General features: G+C 41.3%; 1 protein-coding gene across 1 annotated transcript; it reads right to left on the bottom strand.

Annotated features, from left to right (window-relative positions):
• Positions 1-1,908: 1,908 nt before the first annotated feature.
• LOC306977803 (arachidonate 12-lipoxygenase, 12R-type-like) lies at positions 1,909-11,509 on the bottom strand (the record flags this gene model as incomplete). Its single annotated transcript, XM_079576245.1, has 10 exons — positions 1,909-2,088; positions 2,191-2,361; positions 2,781-2,881; positions 2,952-3,073; positions 3,215-3,384; positions 3,550-3,636; positions 4,007-4,210; positions 4,272-4,415; positions 4,499-4,665; positions 11,365-11,509. 10 exons carry the CDS (start codon positions 11,507-11,509, stop codon positions 1,909-1,911), a joined length of 1,491 nt encoding a protein of 496 aa, XP_079432371.1.
• Positions 11,510-17,834: the final 6,325 nt, after the last annotated feature.

Raw genomic sequence — 17,834 nt, 5'->3', positions numbered from 1 at the left:
GCTTCCTCTCTCCAAACTCAAGTCCCCGGATGAAAAGAGCGCTCTTGAACTTGAAAAGATATATTTGTTTTTGTTTTTTCTGGAGGAGGCAGTTACACTAGAAGTCCCCGCTGACTGAACAGACTGCAGCTGTCAGCTTGACATGCACTGACTGTTTTGAGCTCGGTTCTTGACAATATTGCGTAGAAAAATGAAGTGACAACATTGACATAATGTTTAAGAATGAAGAAGGTGCTTGGAAATTAGGCTTTCTACTGCCACGGGGGATAGAGATCACATGCACTGCGCTGAATATCAGAAGGAAGGCACTTGAGATGTGGAAATGTGGAAAGGCTTTTTACATTTAACGTAAGCTTGATAAGTCAGATTTGATGTTTGACTGAAAAGCTCACAAGCTCTCACATTTCTACTTTACGTGTTTAAGTTGTGTTTTATCTGAATAAGGTTTTCTTGATAAAATGGGGATCTGATTTTTGATATTCAACACAATCTGCAAACATTTTGATAAAAAGAAATGCCCACCTGAACCATAGACTGTAAAAAACAATGGAAACCAGCCTGGTGTCATATATTTTGATTAACCCAGCGTTATCTCAGGAGGAATATCTAGCCTAGTCTAGTGTTGAAAAAATTGCGTTAAAGTAGTTTTTAACGTGTCTAAACTCCAATGCTTTTCAATGGGGGCCTAGTGGCGATATGGAGGTACTACAGCAATGGCGGAGCAATGGCGGCCCCCAGTGTCGTGGTCATAAAGCAGAGCAGCCAGCGGCCATTGACCTGAACCGAGCTTATGTTCTACAATTTGGCATTACCCAAATCTAAAAGCTTAAAAAAGTGTCAAAATAGAGGATGAAAAAGCAACAAAAAACGCCACAAAAAAGTGAGTAGAAACCGACCAATATGCAACACAAAAGCCACAAAAGAGCACTAAAATAGTGACAGAAACACAACAAAAAATAAATGAAAATAAATGTCAAAAAAGTGACGACAACACGGCAACAACACTAGGAAAATGTTGTGCTATAAACTGTCCTATAGGGAACTCTCCTTTTGACTCATATCTTCAAAGCATAAGTGAGCAGCACCGCACTAACACTTCTGATGTTTTGAATACTTCTTTAAATTATTTGTATACGACCTGTATACATCTTTCTATGTTGCTCAAATAAACTAAACTTTCTTTCTCTTACACGTAGCTCTAGATCCGGGGTGTTCAAATGGTTCTTTTCATGATGGCTGCCTATTGAAGTGTATATAGTGTGGAGGGCCACAGATCAGTTTTCAATGCGGTGAAAACTTCAATTGAGTGAGTTTAGCAGGTTTTAACGCGTGCTCCTGCACCTTTATTTGAGCTTGGAACCTCTAAGCCAACTTTTTCCCTCAATAACATTTGTTTTCTAGGTATAATTGTGTAGAATGATGACACTTGCAATCTCTCGCGATGTGTGGCAATTGAACAAGAAGCCTGATGACCACCAAAAATGGGTCTGAGGGTCACATTAACCCCCTGGGCCTCCCTGTGGACTATCATCCATAAAGCACAGAGACAGCACTATGACTGTCACTTCCTCTTGTGGAAAATGAGAAAACAATTTGAATAAAGCGTATTTATAAACAAAAGTCTATAAGAGAATGTGTTTGCCAATGGATTTGTGATATGATAAAGTCTCTTATTCCAGTGCCAGTGAGAAAATCACAATATTGTTTGGGAAGGAAAAAGAGAAAACTGCAAAACACATTCTTGTGAGGCGTTTATTTCAAGTTCAATGAGGAACAAAATCATTTGGACAGAGAGTTAGACAATACCACAGTCAGGAAAACCCTTGATTTGTTCAGTGGCCTGTATTGAAAGAAAGGAACTCAAATCTGCTTGAGTTGTTTGGACCCAGTGTGTCAGCCGGGTCAGCCTCAGAGAGACACACTGTTCTCCATCATCTTTGGGTCCAAATATAAATATGGCAGTTCGAGGGTTTTGTTTCTTTGCTGAACATGGACATGCATATCCTCCAGCTCTCTCTGGAAGTCCTTGATCAGACGACACGGATCTTCTTCACAGAAACGCTCATTGGGGTACTGACCCAGGGCGACCTAAGACCAAAGATAAATGTTACAATCATGCTCTCTTTGGCAAAAGTCAAATGAGTCAAGGAGAACAATGAGAACAATGAGAACAATGAACGTATGACATACAAAGTCTGTTGACTGCTTGCTGAGTAAATACAAAATGGCCATCCCATGCACAGTGGTGCTGACATCGGGCAGCGTGTTCAGCAGCGTGTGTTCAGTTGCGGTGCCCTTCTTGGTTGGCGGGGGGAGTTGTAAGGTGGACGGCGCATTGGGCATCCAGCCTCCATAGTCAAACTGCAGGACATCAACAATAAAACATCAAACTGGTGATTTAAGATTCCTCTGAGCTTGGTGAAGATGAGCTAAAACCATTTGCTCATTTTACTCTTCACCAAAATGTAAACTAATGTATGGTTATGAAAAGAAACTGTCCAATTTCATTGTTTGGTGGCCCACATAGTAGACACATTTAGGCAAACAAAGTAAAGCATACATGGAAAATCAAGTCATTTGATTGAGATGAAATACCCTCTTGGCTGCTAACTCTCCAGGTTGAAGAACATTTAAGTTGCATAGTTAATCAAGTGTCTTCATGGTAAAAGTTTCTCTGTGAAATTTGTTTTGAACTGAAGAAGCTCTGCAGGGTAGCAGGAACGATATAAATTCAGAAACTGCATTTCCATACGCACAGTTTTCATTCTCAGTGGACCCACCTGTCCACTGTTGACTGCAGCGTGCTGAGCAGAGCAGGTGAAAATGACCATGGTGGTAAACTTTACCAACTCACTTAGAGAGTGGAAATGCTGAGGAATTCCTGAGACAAACATTAAGAACTGTTCAAAGATTGGATTTTATGCATTTATTTTAATACTTCATCATCAAACCTGCGCGCTGGTTGGAAAGAAACCCTTCTTCATATATGTCCTTTATCCAGTTCTGCAGATCACTGTCTTTTTCTACCTCTGTGTCATTCTTGTAGTAAAAGCTTAGGACTCCATCCACAAACCTTTGAAAAGCAAAGAAACAAACATCACCATCAGAGTCTAAACCATGGCCTGCCAAGAAAGAAATCTGAGCAGATGGATAAATGGAGTTTTGATCAGGCAACATATTCAACATAAAGAAACATGAATATGAATATGCAAACCTGTGAATAATTTCCCAGAGCCTGAGTCCGTCGTCCCTGTAGTAGTAGTTGGGCACTGACTGCACTCCTCTCTCGGTGATGTCCTCTGGGAGACAGAGCGAGGTGTACGTCAGGCAGGACAGGGACCTCCTCAGGATGTTCGTCATCCCATCTCCACCTGAGGACATGAACTAAGAGGCACATTTACTGATTTACTTGATCGAAAATCAGAGAGAAGCCTGAGCTACACCCAGATAGTTGAAGAGCTAACAAATGAATAATGATACTGAAAGTAATTTGTCAAATGTGTTTTAATGTTGTGTAACTAAACAATATTATAATAATGTGTTACTTACCAGTATGAAAGCCCCATCTTTAGAAATAAGTTTCTCTCTGGCCAGTAAGTTGATTTGTAAAGTATATCGAGTGTGAGGAATGAGAAGCTAAAAGGAAAACAAACAAACAAGAAAAATCAAACTTCTTTTTGTAAAATAATTTTAGAAATGTAAATAAACAGAACTGTGAAATATGAAGAGCCATAGCTCTGATACGTGGTTTGAAAGTTGGACAGCTAATAATACAGTCAAACTGTCAAAAAGGTGAAGTAGGCTAGGGGTGTACAGGGAGTGTTTACTTCCAGAAAGTGAATGCAGACATTGGGAGGAACCGACAAGAATGAGAACCATCCAGCTTAGTGTGGTCAGTCAGAGGAGGTTTGGAGAAAAGCTGCTGCTCGTCCACATCAAAAGAAGCCTCAAAGACTATTTCTAACAGCACAAAAGATCATGTATATTTCTCTGCATGTTTCTGTACCTTATAAAGAGGATGGACCATGGGCACGTTCCGCAGTAGCGCCACAGTGAAGACCTCAGCCAGCAGGTGAGTGCGCAGCAGGTGGATGTTCAACTCATGTTCATTAAAATATGCACTTCTCACAAAGGTCTTGGCCAGCAACCAGTCATACTCCGAGTCCGAGGGCAGGAAGATGGGGTTGTCTATAGCTGGAGTCTGCTTGAGCTGTAGGAAAAGTACTGTTTTAAGCATTAACTCTATAGCCAGATACTACAACATATCTGACCTGAATGGCAATTGGCTTGAGCTCTCCGTCGGGTGTTTGATGCAAAAGGACCAGAGGAGCCACCAGATACTGCTGTTTAGCATGAATGACATTTGCCTTCACTCCATCCAAAGTCTTGTAGTCACACAAGAAAATGCTGCCCTTCTGTTTTAAGAGAATTGGATGTCATGTAATAATCATTGGCAGGCTTTTAAAATGGTAATTCTGGTCAGTTTTCTTTTGTCCACCTGCATCTCCTCCGCCAGGCTCCTTGCTCCGTGCAGATACAGCATGTTTTCAGTGACTGGGAAGTTACTGGGCAAGTGGCTGCAGCGCTGTATCATCATGGGGTTTACTCCATTCAGGAACTGGTAACCAAAGAAAGCATCCTCCCTCCAGTGTTTCTGCACATACTCTGAAAAAGCAACATGTTTTGGAATTATTATCCCAGAGAGGCCTCATCAGAGGGCCAAAATTCGTATTAGTCGGTAGTACCTGACACAGTAGTTTGATGAGGGTGAAAGATTTTGTAAATGGCCTTGAAATCAGTCCAGTTTTTCTTTTTATCAGCCAGATGTTTCAACTTCATTTCCACGACTCTACAAATAAAACAAAATGTATATAATTAACTATAACTATACTGCAACAAAAGGATATCTTGATCATTCAATATTATTGAAATTAAGAATATTTGACCTTAATATGACTTTTTTTTTTTTCTCATTTCAACAAGATGTTTTATTCAAGTGTGAAAATACTTGTTCCCACTGGCAGACTTTTTTACTCACCAACTCAAAGGGCAAATATACTTATAGCCCGCGTGACGTATAGTATAGCATAGTCCCAGTGAGATCAAAAGCTCTGCCTTCCAGTTGACACTGGCAGGCTGTTGTTTGCGAGAAAATCCCACCTCGCCTACCTGTGTTAAAGCTGGGGTGCCTGATTTTTCCTGCACAAACTGTGACATTCTATTATTTGGCCCAAACTCATTTCTAGCTTTCACAATCCCTCCTGCATGTCCAAATTGTTCAAGCAAATTGTTTATATCACGTTTCAAGCCCATGCTCAGCTTTGAGCAGTGGCAAAGTGAAGAAGTATATCCATCCATCCATCCATCCATCCATCCATCCATCCATCCATCCATCCATCCATTTTCTCCCACTTGTCAGTTGCCAGGTCTTGGGAGCAGCAGTTGGAGCTGCCCAAATCACATTGCACCAGCCCCCCCGTGGTGGGTCCACGGAAGGACGGCCTCACGATTCTAACCGGGTCTGTTGGTCTTTCTTAATGGGCTTCAGAACTGCTCTTTGTCTGACCCGTCACCTAGGACCTGTTTGCCCTGGGAGACACTATCAGGGGCACCACGTTAAGGTGGCGGTTCCAGGAGGGGACCTCAAATATAAATGTCACTAACTTAGATTTGACCTCTATCTTTTGTCGCTCAAGAAAATGTTAGGTGAAGACAATGCATTAAGGTCTGTGTTTTTGCGGTGTTTACAACATACTCTGTGGTGGTTAAAAACAAATTTAATTTACAACAACATAAATTCAGGTACTCCAGCTTTAACTGTGTTAGATGAGGTACACACTGGAGCGATCTTCTAGAAAGGTCTCTCAGAGGGAGAGGATTGTGACCGGGCACAACAATATATGGCCTTAAAATCTGCATGTACAGATGCACCTGCTAAAAAAGCACTCAATCTTTTTGTCCCACGTAACCTTTGAGGCATTAATCTATACTGTGTACCCCCTAGAGTATTATGTTCAAAATAAAGAAAAATACTCTTAATAGTTCAAAGAAAAGTCCTGAAGTACCCTTCAGCTGCAGTTAGATAAAACTGCATTTCTTTTGTGACAGAGAAGTGAACTTCCCAGGGCAGGGCATGGAGATTATCAGCCTTCATGCAGTGAGGCAGGCCCGGCACATAGACATCCCAGCTGAAAGAAAAGATAGGAGAACATGTATGTGTGTGTTCTTGTAATTACAACACTGTGAGGACCAGTTTGAGGACATTTTTGTAAAGTGGGGACATTTTGGGTGGTCCTCACTTATTTGAAGGACTGTTTCAAGGGTCAAAATGGGTTTAGATTAGGGCTAGGGTTAGGATTAAGGGTAGGGTTAGGGGCTTAGGGTTCGGGGTTAGGGTCTGGGTAATACATTATGTCTATGAGTGTCCTCACTGAGATAGCAGTACAAGATTGTGTATGAGTGTGTGTGTGTGAAGGCTATAATAGGCCTACCGTAATTTTTGACTAGCCAATTCTAAAATCTTCTAAAAGAAACGAAACGTAAATAAGGATAACAACGCAGCAAAAAGCGCCAAAAGAGCAACAAAAATTAATCAAAACAGGCAACAAAGAAGGGAAGAAAAAGCAACAAAAACGTGACAAAATGGCACAAATAAATACGATGGAAAAAGTGACAGTTTTGAAGATCTTTGCTTTCAACTGAGGCGTTAGACTGGCCGATCGAGTGTCGAGAAGCTCTAAGATTTGGTTGAAGCCGAACTGGAGAAAATGTACTTGATCAAGGCAGGGCTTAAGAGTTTAATCCTCTCACTGCTGAAATATTATGGTGGGTCCAGAGATGTGAAAAAAGAATAATAATCTGCGGCTTATATTCAGGGGCGCTCAATAGTCCAGAATGTACGGTATTTTCAAATTCTATGCATTATTACTGTTGGAAAGTGAAAGACAAATTGTGCACAGCTGTCTTACCAATACTGTTTTCTCCTTTCTTGCAGCTCCATCTGTCTCGTGTACTTGCCAAGAAGATGATGGTCCTGCACAACTGTCAGAGCTTAAATGAAGACGAAAAAAAGTAAAACATTTAAAGACTATGTTTATAAAGAATGTAACAATATAATCACCACCAACCGGTGCCCTCTCTGAAGCGGTGAATCTCTTCATCCATAATCCAGTGATAGATGGGGAATTTGAAAGTGTCATTTTCCGAGGAAGCCACCTCAACTTTCTCCACAAACCAGGGAAGTCGGGGGAGCAAAGGGCGCTTCATTTTCTCCAGCTCAATAAGCGCTAGTTTGCCAATCGATCTGGGCAATTTCAAAGTGTAGTTGAACTCCTACAAAGTCCCAAAGTAAAATGTGAGGAACTAAATCAAAATGATTAAAGCAATTGAGTAAAATCAAAACGGGATTAGAGTTTACCTTTCCAGCAAAGAAAGAAGCGGCTCCATGAAGCCGGGTGCGTTTGCTCTCTCCATCCAGACCAACCAGTTTGATGTAGACTTTCCCCCAAGTGTGCTCGAAAAGGGAGTGTCCCGTACAGATTTTGATTTTGTACACCACATTCTCCTTCATTGTTGATGCTCGGTCGGATAGAATACAGTCGATTTTCAAATGAATGACAGCTGAACAACTCTAGCTCCTGCCTCATACCTACTGTATGCAAAAGTCTGTGTGAGATGCTTTTATAGCTCTTTTCAAGCGAGCAGATGCTTTTATACCTCCTGCTTATAGAGGTTGTAGCCGGTTTCTGATTAGCCACATTTCAGTTATTCAGTAATCCTGTGTAGCAATGTGGAAAGTGGTGTTTGTAAATTGGGCTTGAATATTACTTCCTCCTTCCTGGATAAACCGTGATGTCATGCGCTCACATAACTGCAAGGTCATGTTTTGATGATAAGAGGGGGTTGGTCTGCTCAAATAAACTAAACAAACTAAACTTAAAACAGTTGTATAATGTAAACATATTAGTGATTGCAGCTCCCACTTGTTGTTCTTGCTCCTACAGTATGCTACACAGCACCCAGAGCGTTGGGCCCTTTATTGATCCAAATATCCCATGGAGACCCCCCACAATCAATCAATTTGTAATGTTTTACATCTAAAAATGACAAATAAATAATGACAAAAAAAGACAAAATACTGATTAAAAGAATTTTCCCACAAACTATTATTTCTTTATGTTTTTCAATGTTCTTGTTTTGGGGAAAACCTCTGCAGTGCCTCCCAGGTGCCCCAGACTGTGGGTCACGAGGCTGATTCTGTCTGTAATAAAACCAGATAAACTAGAGTCCAAAGGATTTGTAGGGGGACTTTCTATCAGGAGTTTCATATATACAAGCTAATTAGCATGTGGACAGGCCAAAGAGAAATAGGAGAAAATGCTTTGTTTTTTCTTTTCTTTTTTTTCTTTTCCATATCTCTGCGGCCCGGTAGCAAATACGTCATGGCCCATGCGCACGCACGCACACACACACACACACACACACACACACACACACACACACACACACACACACACACACACACACACACACACACACACACACACACACACACACACACACACACACACACACACTCACACACACACACACACACACACACACACACACATATAGTATTCTTTTATGTTGTGGGTTGACCCTTGTAATGTTACTTCTATATCTTGGACTTTCATATTGTAAATGTTAACCATTAATCTATAGATATCCAAACACAAACATTCTTGTTTTACAACAATTAATACTGAATTACTTCCTTCTTCCTTAACATTTTGGTCAGAATACCTCGGTTTGGTATTTCAAACAAAAACCAGTAGTTCACAGACATTAAACATTAATGCGACGGCCACTTGTGTTGACCTCTTAAGCTGTTTTTTTGCTTTGAAATTGTAAAGCTTCCTCTTCACTTTCATAATCCTGTGTGGGCACAATGCCCAACTTATGGGTAACAATGTTTGGAAAAGTGCAGTTTTATTGAATAAAGAAGATACAAATAAAGCAGTTTTTTAGCACTGGCTTCCTTTTTTCTCCCCCACAAGGGCCACAGCAGTAAAAACATTGATTTTTCGTACCATACGCCCAAGTTACATTATTTTGACTGCAGTGAGCAAAGTGGCCGACCCAAGAGGAAAACAGTTAAGTGTGTGCTCTGGTGGAAATCGAACTCGCGACCCCTCATCCCTGCAGTCTGCTGTCAAAACTGACTGTTAAAGCAAATGTGTTCCCTGAAAGACCTGTTTATATGGATTTTATGAGCCTGTCATGCTGCTGTCAATCGATTTCAGATACAATTAAGAACAAAAGAGGAGAGAAGAAGAAGACACCAGAGTTTCGATCAAATTCTTCTTCATGTTTCGTGCTTATCTTATTCCACTGTAACACCATTAACTGCAGCCCGAGCCTGTAAGGTGTGGAGAACGAGGCCTCACTGGCCAATTAAAGCTCTGTTCGTTAACTCTGTGCAGTTTTTTTCTTTTCTTCTGCGGGACCAGAAACAGGCTGCAGCCGCTTTGATTTTCCACATACAGTCACTTCAGAAGGAGACTCATTTGTTTTGTTTAGACGCCGGGCCGCTGCGGGAAAAATGGATGATATGAAAAATGTATGGACCTTCGGAGCGTTGGAATTACCTGCCACTGTTTCATGACTCATAATATGCAAACAGCTAAAGGGAGCTATAGTCTCCTCTGCGTTTACTGTAGCACGGCGAATAATGCGCAAAACAAATATTAGTCTGCCACTCTGCAGCGCCATCAATCTTCTGGGAGTTGAGGCCACTTTCTTATTCTACAGTGAAGTATGGGCTCTCGGTATGGCTTTACATGGCAGCGGTAAATGCACACGGGAGACAGAATCATGCGCGTTTCAGACATGCTTAGACGATAATGTACGTGCAATTTGAATTCTTTTTAACCTCGAACACTGCGGAGCCGAAAAACTAAAAAGTCGCCACAAAAATCAAAGGGGGGCCCATGCTCTAATATTCATTGAGCCCCAAAGACTTATTTTATATTTATAGACTGTCATTGCTCACTCCTCCACATTTACATTAATTACTCCCTTCATTCAAGAGAGAATTAATCACCGCCTACAGAGCATGTTCTAAAAAAATAAAAAAGCGAGAAACTGTGCAGAAATAATATTGCTGAGGGTCATGTCGATCAAAGCCCAAAGCTAAGACTTTAAACATTAAATTCATGAATAGAAAAGTGTTATACTCTTCTCAGCGTTGTCACGGGAATAAACTGTATATAGAAACAATACAAGTATTTGGAGCCAGGTTTGTAAGCTGTTTATGTGAGATCTAAATACTTAATTAGTTTCTCTTTTGGAGTTGCCCCTGGCCGCTAGAGGGTGGCATTGCACCAATGTCAGCTCTCCACCAGAGAAGCACTATCTTCGCCCATCGTTTGGACCATTTTTAGCTTTGATTCCAGCAGCATTCACTGTGGCAATGTTTCAATAAGCTTCTCCGATGTCAAAAAGATCCAGTGTTGCATTCATTTTTCAGCAAGATCCTGTAATGATGATGGGAGAGTGTTGTGCAAAATAGCTCGCCGGGTAAAAAATGTTGGAGACCCCTGGTGTGACCACTGCACAAAGACTTCGCCAGCACATCCCAAAGATTCTCAAAGAACACTTTGCGGCTCATCCTCCCTGAACCGATATTTCACAATGTGAGAGCGATGAATCTCGGCATTGTCGTCTTCCTTGTCCCTGTTTCATCAGGGACAAAGAAATCCATTGATGGAATAACCTGGTCATGGTGCTGAACCTACCTGACCAACTGCAGCATCCGCAGATCAGAACAGCCAGTTCAATCCGGGTAGTGACTTTTTTTCTCACAGGCAGTGTTTACAGTAGAGAGTGTAACAGTTCGTCTTAATTAGTCTTCAAAATGTTTACGGTAAACTGAGTAAAGTTGAAGTAAGTTTGCAAGAGTTTCCAAGGGGTCTCCAGTACTTTATCCGAGCAGACGATCCGATAATAAACAATAGTATCTGTGCAAAGAAAACACTCCAGTTCATTTGTATTAGAAATAAATGCTAAAGGACGTTTATTTGATTATGTTTTAATGCATTTGAGATCAGATCAACTCATATTTAGGCCTAGATGTATTGCACCAATAAAATAAGGACAACGTACGTGTTTTCTATCCACCATTGACACACTGCCCCTTTTAGTCGAGTGCTGGTACTTCGCCCTGTATCCAGACCAATGATTGATGTGGGTTGACCAACAAATAATTCATACATTTATAAAATTTTAAGCGTTTTATTTATGATATGTCTTTTCAGTCCACCACTCCAGCCTGCCACTCAGCCGCCCGAGCTAACGCGCTAACTATTTACAACTACCACATACGGTCCCCTTCAAAAACCTCCAACCGTCGCTCTGAAATCCCCACGTGATTATTCCGAGCACACTCACGCCGCGGTTCAAGAGCCATTGGGACACTTGGAGCCGGTGCAACGTGCCTGTGCATCTCCACACGAGGACTGTCCACCATGTTGCGAGGTTATTAATGCTCTCCGCAGTGGAGGCTCTTCTGTTCAGGACACAAAAATGAGATTTAAAACCGCACACAGCTCCAGGGTCACAGTGAAGCAGCAGAGTCCTCCATCAAACTCAGTAGGGAGGGAGGACGGGGAGAGGGAACAGCCTGCCTTGGCCAAAATGGGTGGCCAAGTCTGATGAACAAAATACAGCACTTACTGAAAAGGATTACTTGAGAAATGTGTAGTTCTTGATTATTTGAGTGTGTCTGGTTAGGACATACTCTAACCTTGCTGGGTAACCGCAGTACAGCAAGATTCAGTATGTTCAATAAAGGTAACCCTACTGTCCTTGATGTTAAGGGGAATTTGTCCTCAGCATTTACCCGCCCTTCAATGCCACTGGGGCGAGCTGTGAAGAGCAGTGGATGACCGCAGCGACCAGGGACCATCATTCAGATCCTATAACTGAAAGGTTAGTGCACAGCGCCTACTCTTGTCTGAGTTAGTATCACAACGGGAGGCCGTGTGGGGAAACCAGGGACTTGGGTGAGTGTGGTGTGTGAGTAAATGGTTGGTGGTGGTCGGATGTCCCTTGGCGCAGGTTGGTCGAGCTTCTGTCAGTCGAACCCAAGGACATTTGTGGTTACCTATAGCTTACCACCACCGAGTATAGAGTGAATAATGATATACAACAGTCCCTCGTGATAGCGCTTTGGGTATCAGTGAAAAGCAGGTCTTGACTACAATTGACAGTTGTTTATTTATAAGATAATTAATATAAAACAATTATAGAAGCTTGATCAAAGGGCTTTCAAGGCATCGTACAAATTTCCCAAAGGTAAAAGCACACAATCAATTTTGGCAATAGATACAGATGGCAACGTGTCATACAAGTAGGAATGGCCAAGCTGAGGGGGAAGAAAAACACTTTTTAGACTATAAACTTATTTATCACGGACCAATAAAGTCAAGCCAAAATCGGTTAATCGGGGTCCATATGGACGTTTTGTCATTGCAAATTGTTCAGTTGAAGCGAAAAACTGCACTCATTGCTAACGTTAGCATATGTAGCATGAAGCTTAAAGTTAGTTTCCTGGTTAGCATGGTCTGTTTGTTTAAAGCAGTACTTAACAACTCATGCCCCTAGAGGCCATAAGTGCCACTGCAGGAGTTGTAGCATTGTCCGTGAGAGTAAATACTACGCTGAGAGAAAAGACAAAGGGAGAGAGGGATATTGTACATCCAATTACACAATGGAGATATTTTTTTTCACTCAGGCTTGGCTGTAAATACTGTTTATGTAGCGCTAGCCCGCAGTTAGCTTTGCCCGGTAGCCTGTTAGATTCTTCTTTGTGATTCCATTGATTAGTGTGTATTGGGGCTCTGGGTCGGAGCAGGGAAACCTGCAATTGTGGTTTTCTGGCCAGAGACACCAGGGGGAGCTGAAAGATCCCCCCAATCACCCCATTAACACTTGTATCACCCCCAGAGGGACTACGAAAAGGATTTATTAAGGTAAACAAGTTACTTCTCACTGCTTGAAGTATTTATGAGCTATTGAACCACTTTGCTCTTCTCCATGTCTCTGTATCTTTATTTAGTAGTAAAATATATTTATAATTCAGCATTTGTTACAACAAATCATGAGAAATGGGACAAAGTTTAGTTTTAATCCCATCTTTGTTTCCCCCTTCTGGCTGCTTCAATTCCATATTTGCCATCTGTATCTGTAATGTTATGTCATTTTGGCGTAAGTGTAAATAGTACACTCAGACATTACAAAAAGTATTCTAGCGTCATTCTGATAAGGCTCTTACCTTTGTAACATTGCAAACAGCTTTCGGTTAAGACAAATCTGTTATTGGATTCATACTAGTTGAATCACTTGTCTTTTGATTACAGCCATTTGTAACAGACACATTTACTGCCTCGTGATAACCCGTAAGTGCGAGATGCCTATACAACCAAATTTCAAATCTACCTTTCCATTGATTTTCAGCTGAGATTTCCATGCCATAAGCTCTTATATCTGTCCTGGACTGCTGAATCCATGGGAACAGGCTGAAATAATGACTGAAGTATGAATAGCTAATCTTGAGGGAGATCTGTCCATCGCCAATTGGAACAAAATCGATATCTAATCTCATGGAGAGTGATCACGTTTAATACTGCTCTGTGCGTTATGGCTTTTGTTGCGGTGAGGGAATGCTGTCGATTTAATTGCAAGGTAGCACTGAGTGAAAGCACATTAAATTAGTAGGTTTAAGACTTTGTGGTTTGTGGTGGTCAGTAACAATCAGCGATGCTTTAGGTGCTGGGTTAACCCTGGGATATTGACTAGGTTACAGGTCAGGTTCAAGTCCTATGGGGTGGTTTCCTGGTCCTGTGAATATCAGGTTTTGTTTGTTGTGGTCCAAACATGTATAGGGATGAGTTTCTAAGCAGGGCTCCATGAATTTAAAAGAATTTAAAACAGCAATAACACAGGACAGTATAAGACCTGTGAGCCATGGTTCTTCTTGTCGTTCGCCGAATGACATAAACAGACCTCTCTTTCATGAGTCTGTTTTTTATCGAAGATGTTTTTTTTTGACTGCTTCACTTCCCCAAAGCTCCAGTACACGCTCTGCGCTCAGCGTCCCGTGGTGCGGATCAGCGTTGTCAGGTCTGGAGCGTCTGTCAGGCGTGTTCGGCTTCAGGCGAGCTGCAGGAGATATTCATTAGACAGGCGTCCAACTACATGCTACAAAACAAGGCAGCTGCGAAAGTCTCAGGAGTTTTTCTTGATAGGTGCCAAATAGACGTGCATGTCAAAATGTTATACAAAGGTGGAGCCAAACGTATACAATGTTTCATCAGTTTGAGGGAGGCATAGGACATTTGGGGAGTTAATGAAAAACTTACCTGGAGTAGAGTGTATCATTCAACTGCAGAAGCGATTCAATCTGTATATCTTAAGCTCAGCACACACTACACAATTTATTTGCCCGATTTTGCTATACATTTCAGCCAAGTCTTCCCGAGTTGTGGCTAGCCAAAGGCAGTAGCAGAGAGTCGTGTCTTGTTGTGTGTGGGGGTAGGGGTCACGATTGGACTCGTGTTTGAATTGTGTAATGTGGGCGGCAGAAAGAACCTCAGTCGCAGGAAATCAAATATAAGAGAGCCTAAACGGCCTACTAGAACTAACCCTAACCTTAAAGGTGCACAACGCAAGTCTCTGAGTTTTCGCAGAACTATGCCCCCTTTGGCGAAAAGCGGAACTGCACTCAGAGTTGTGCACGCTCCTGGACCACACGCACGCTTGCACGAGCACGAGCCGATCAGAACCAAAGGAGCGTCATTCGTGATTCTTCAGAGGTAAGAAAGTTATACGTTATTTTGAATTATGTGAAAGGATTTTGCATTTCAGTTAAACAACATTAATTTTTCAGAGGAAAAACGGGGTTAGGAGAAAGGTAAAAATAATAATAATAATCCCATTTCTACCCGTTTTGTGTGTTCACTGATGATTGGATTATAATTGTAATGCGTTCATGAATAATATAAATTATTACTTTGTATAAGCTAAAAAATAATAATCAGTGAGTGACACACCAAATACCTTATTAGTTGGTCAACAAAGTAGACTGAAATATAACGCTACCATCTCAGCTAAAACAGCCTGATCCTCCGAATATTTGTGGGGGTTTAGCTTGTTTTATTGATCTGCTTAGTAGCATATTCCAACAGTAATATATTCTTATTAGACAGTAATTTGAAATACATGTATCTGTGAAATGTGCTAATACTTTTCAACTACTGTACCAGGGCAGGTTATGTAGCTGCCAAAAGTCACTAGTTTATACATTTAGAAGAGAAAAAAAGGCTCCCTATACACATAACATGGAATTAATTCACACAGTACAAGATCATATTAGCTGGGAAATAGAAAGCGCATGGGCCGGTAGTGATGCAGTTCAGAAGCAAACTTGATGTAGACGAATAGTTATTTGTTTTGGAAAAAGTCAGCCTGCTGTACAATATGAGGGAAGTAAAATAAGCACCCCTTTTATCATTGTATTTCTTTCCTGCGATGTGTAGAATACAGCATGTATGTTATCACAATAACAAAATATTGTTTTCCCTTTAGAATTCCAGCTCGGGTCATTTTGATGTTCTTGTGGAGAGAAGTGGCAGCAGTGCAGGGCAGAGCAGACGGGGAGACCACGAGGAAGACCAAAGGGGGAGGCAGAAGAATCTTGCTCAATCATGTGCACGATTGATCAGTGAGGACAGAAAATGATCCTGACCCTTTTGGCATTTATGTTGACTGTAAAGAAGCACCATTCAGGCAATAAACAAGCTGTGAGCACATGAGAAAATATGTCCACGAATTAGGGAAGAAAAGGCTTTATTGTAAATATGTTGTTCCATGTTTGTAAAAATAAATATATATGCACTGCTTATGTTTCACTTGGAGTTTGTTCAGGGAGCTGATGGTATCTAGAAAAACAAAACATGATTTTTAGCAATTAGAACAAATATGTTTTTATGGAACAGATAACAGACATGCATTGTAAAACAATGAAAACGAACATACCTGCCCTCTGTGGACACGCGACTGCACCAGATCAGCTGTAGGACGGGGCACAAGGCCAGACAGGAGTCATATGTTCTGAAGCTTCGTTTTCTTGGGGGAGTCCTGCAGACTGAAGTCGTATTCGTAGAATTTTTGTCTGCAGGTCAGGGATGTCACTGTAGTCTTCGGCCCGGTCTGTGACTTCTTGCAGTACAGTCGTTTTTGCCTGCACAACAATTTATATGACATAAGTTCTCAAAACATGCATTATATCGGGAAGTCATAAAGCGATCACTTACGACACATGGCCTTTGTTGTTGACATGCACCGGTCGGTGGTCATGGTGGTCGTGGCCGTCGTCTGTTCTGGCTTCATATGAAGAAGCAGATCCCGGGCGTAGGACCTCTCTTTCCTTACTTTTATCACCCAAAGACCCATGGACTCCACCATGTCAGTGGAGTGCACCTCACCACACACCCTAAAATACAAAAATAAACCTCTATAATGTAATAGTAGAAGCAACATTGACATCTACTACTACAGTACTTTACTTTACATACATTTTCAATGATCAGACTCACCATAAACTCCTCTGTTGCTTGCATGTTGACAAGCAATAGAATTACAATATCTTTTATCCAGCCAAGTATTGTTTTATGTCGCGACATCACCCAGGCCTGTTGAACAAGTTCAAATTTTAAATTCATGTTTCATTACTACATGTCACTCTCACATGAAAACCATGTCACTTACAGCATAAAGTCTCTTAGTGAGATGCTTTGCAGCCAGACGTCGAGGGAATAGGAAACGCCCTCTCGTTGATTCTCTCCTTGTAATAAAACACAAACACTGCATTAGAAAATGCCCATCACTATCTCAAATACAGAAAATATTCTGATTTACAAATGAAAGAAAAAAGGCCAGAGACAAAGCACATAAACCACGGAATTACCTGGAGTCCATTTGTCCGTCAGCTAAAATAGAAACACAGATGCATGTCAGTTATTAGAGAATTTGCAAATATCTGCAGTTTATAACTTACCAAGGCCAACAACACTGTTTTCAGTCTGTAATGGGTTTATAATGGCAGCCCTCTTCTCTGTCCAAAACTCCCTTACAGCTGGTACGCAGTAGAAATGATGCATCCCATAGTAGAAGATGCACCATTCTCATGTTTATTATTTGAAGAGGTTATGGCTGTTCCACATCCACATCTTGTGTCCGCGTGGGCAAACTATGCAGATATATATGCAGAAGTATTACAAATGCACCTACATTATATTACATTACATCCTGTTCATGACTTTTTTAAAAACACTACAGACATTGAGTACTCACCAAGTCGACTATAACTGCAGTCCATGAGGCTTCCTCAAGCCCAATGATTGGAAGTTCATCCAATTGATTCCGCACTGAACCACCAGGGCTGTGTAACAAAAACATACACACTTCATTCACACCTTTACAAGGAAAAGACAGTAGGAACTGCATTACAAACATACCACAAAGACACAGGGCGACACAATCAGAGACATGTGTGTGTGGCCAGTTCTCGCTCAAACTCTGTCCTGTGCACAAGAAAACATACAATATCTTAGCCAAAAAAATGCACATCAGTAAATTATTGACCCCAAACGAAGTAAAGATTGGAAGACATTATCATTATTACGGTATTATTATTTATTAGCAATTCACACACCATCTAAACCAGGACCAACTCAGGACTAACTCAGGACTACACCAGGTCTACACCAGGTCTGAACTAGGTCTAGACATAA

The sequence above is a fragment of the Gobius niger genome (genome assembly GCF_951799975.1).
Source record: "Gobius niger genome assembly, chromosome: 18".
NCBI lineage: Eukaryota > Metazoa > Chordata > Actinopteri > Gobiiformes > Gobiidae > Gobius > Gobius niger.
The sequence above is the reverse complement of the archived record's forward strand: the minus strand, read 5'-3'. Positions and strand labels throughout refer to the sequence as shown.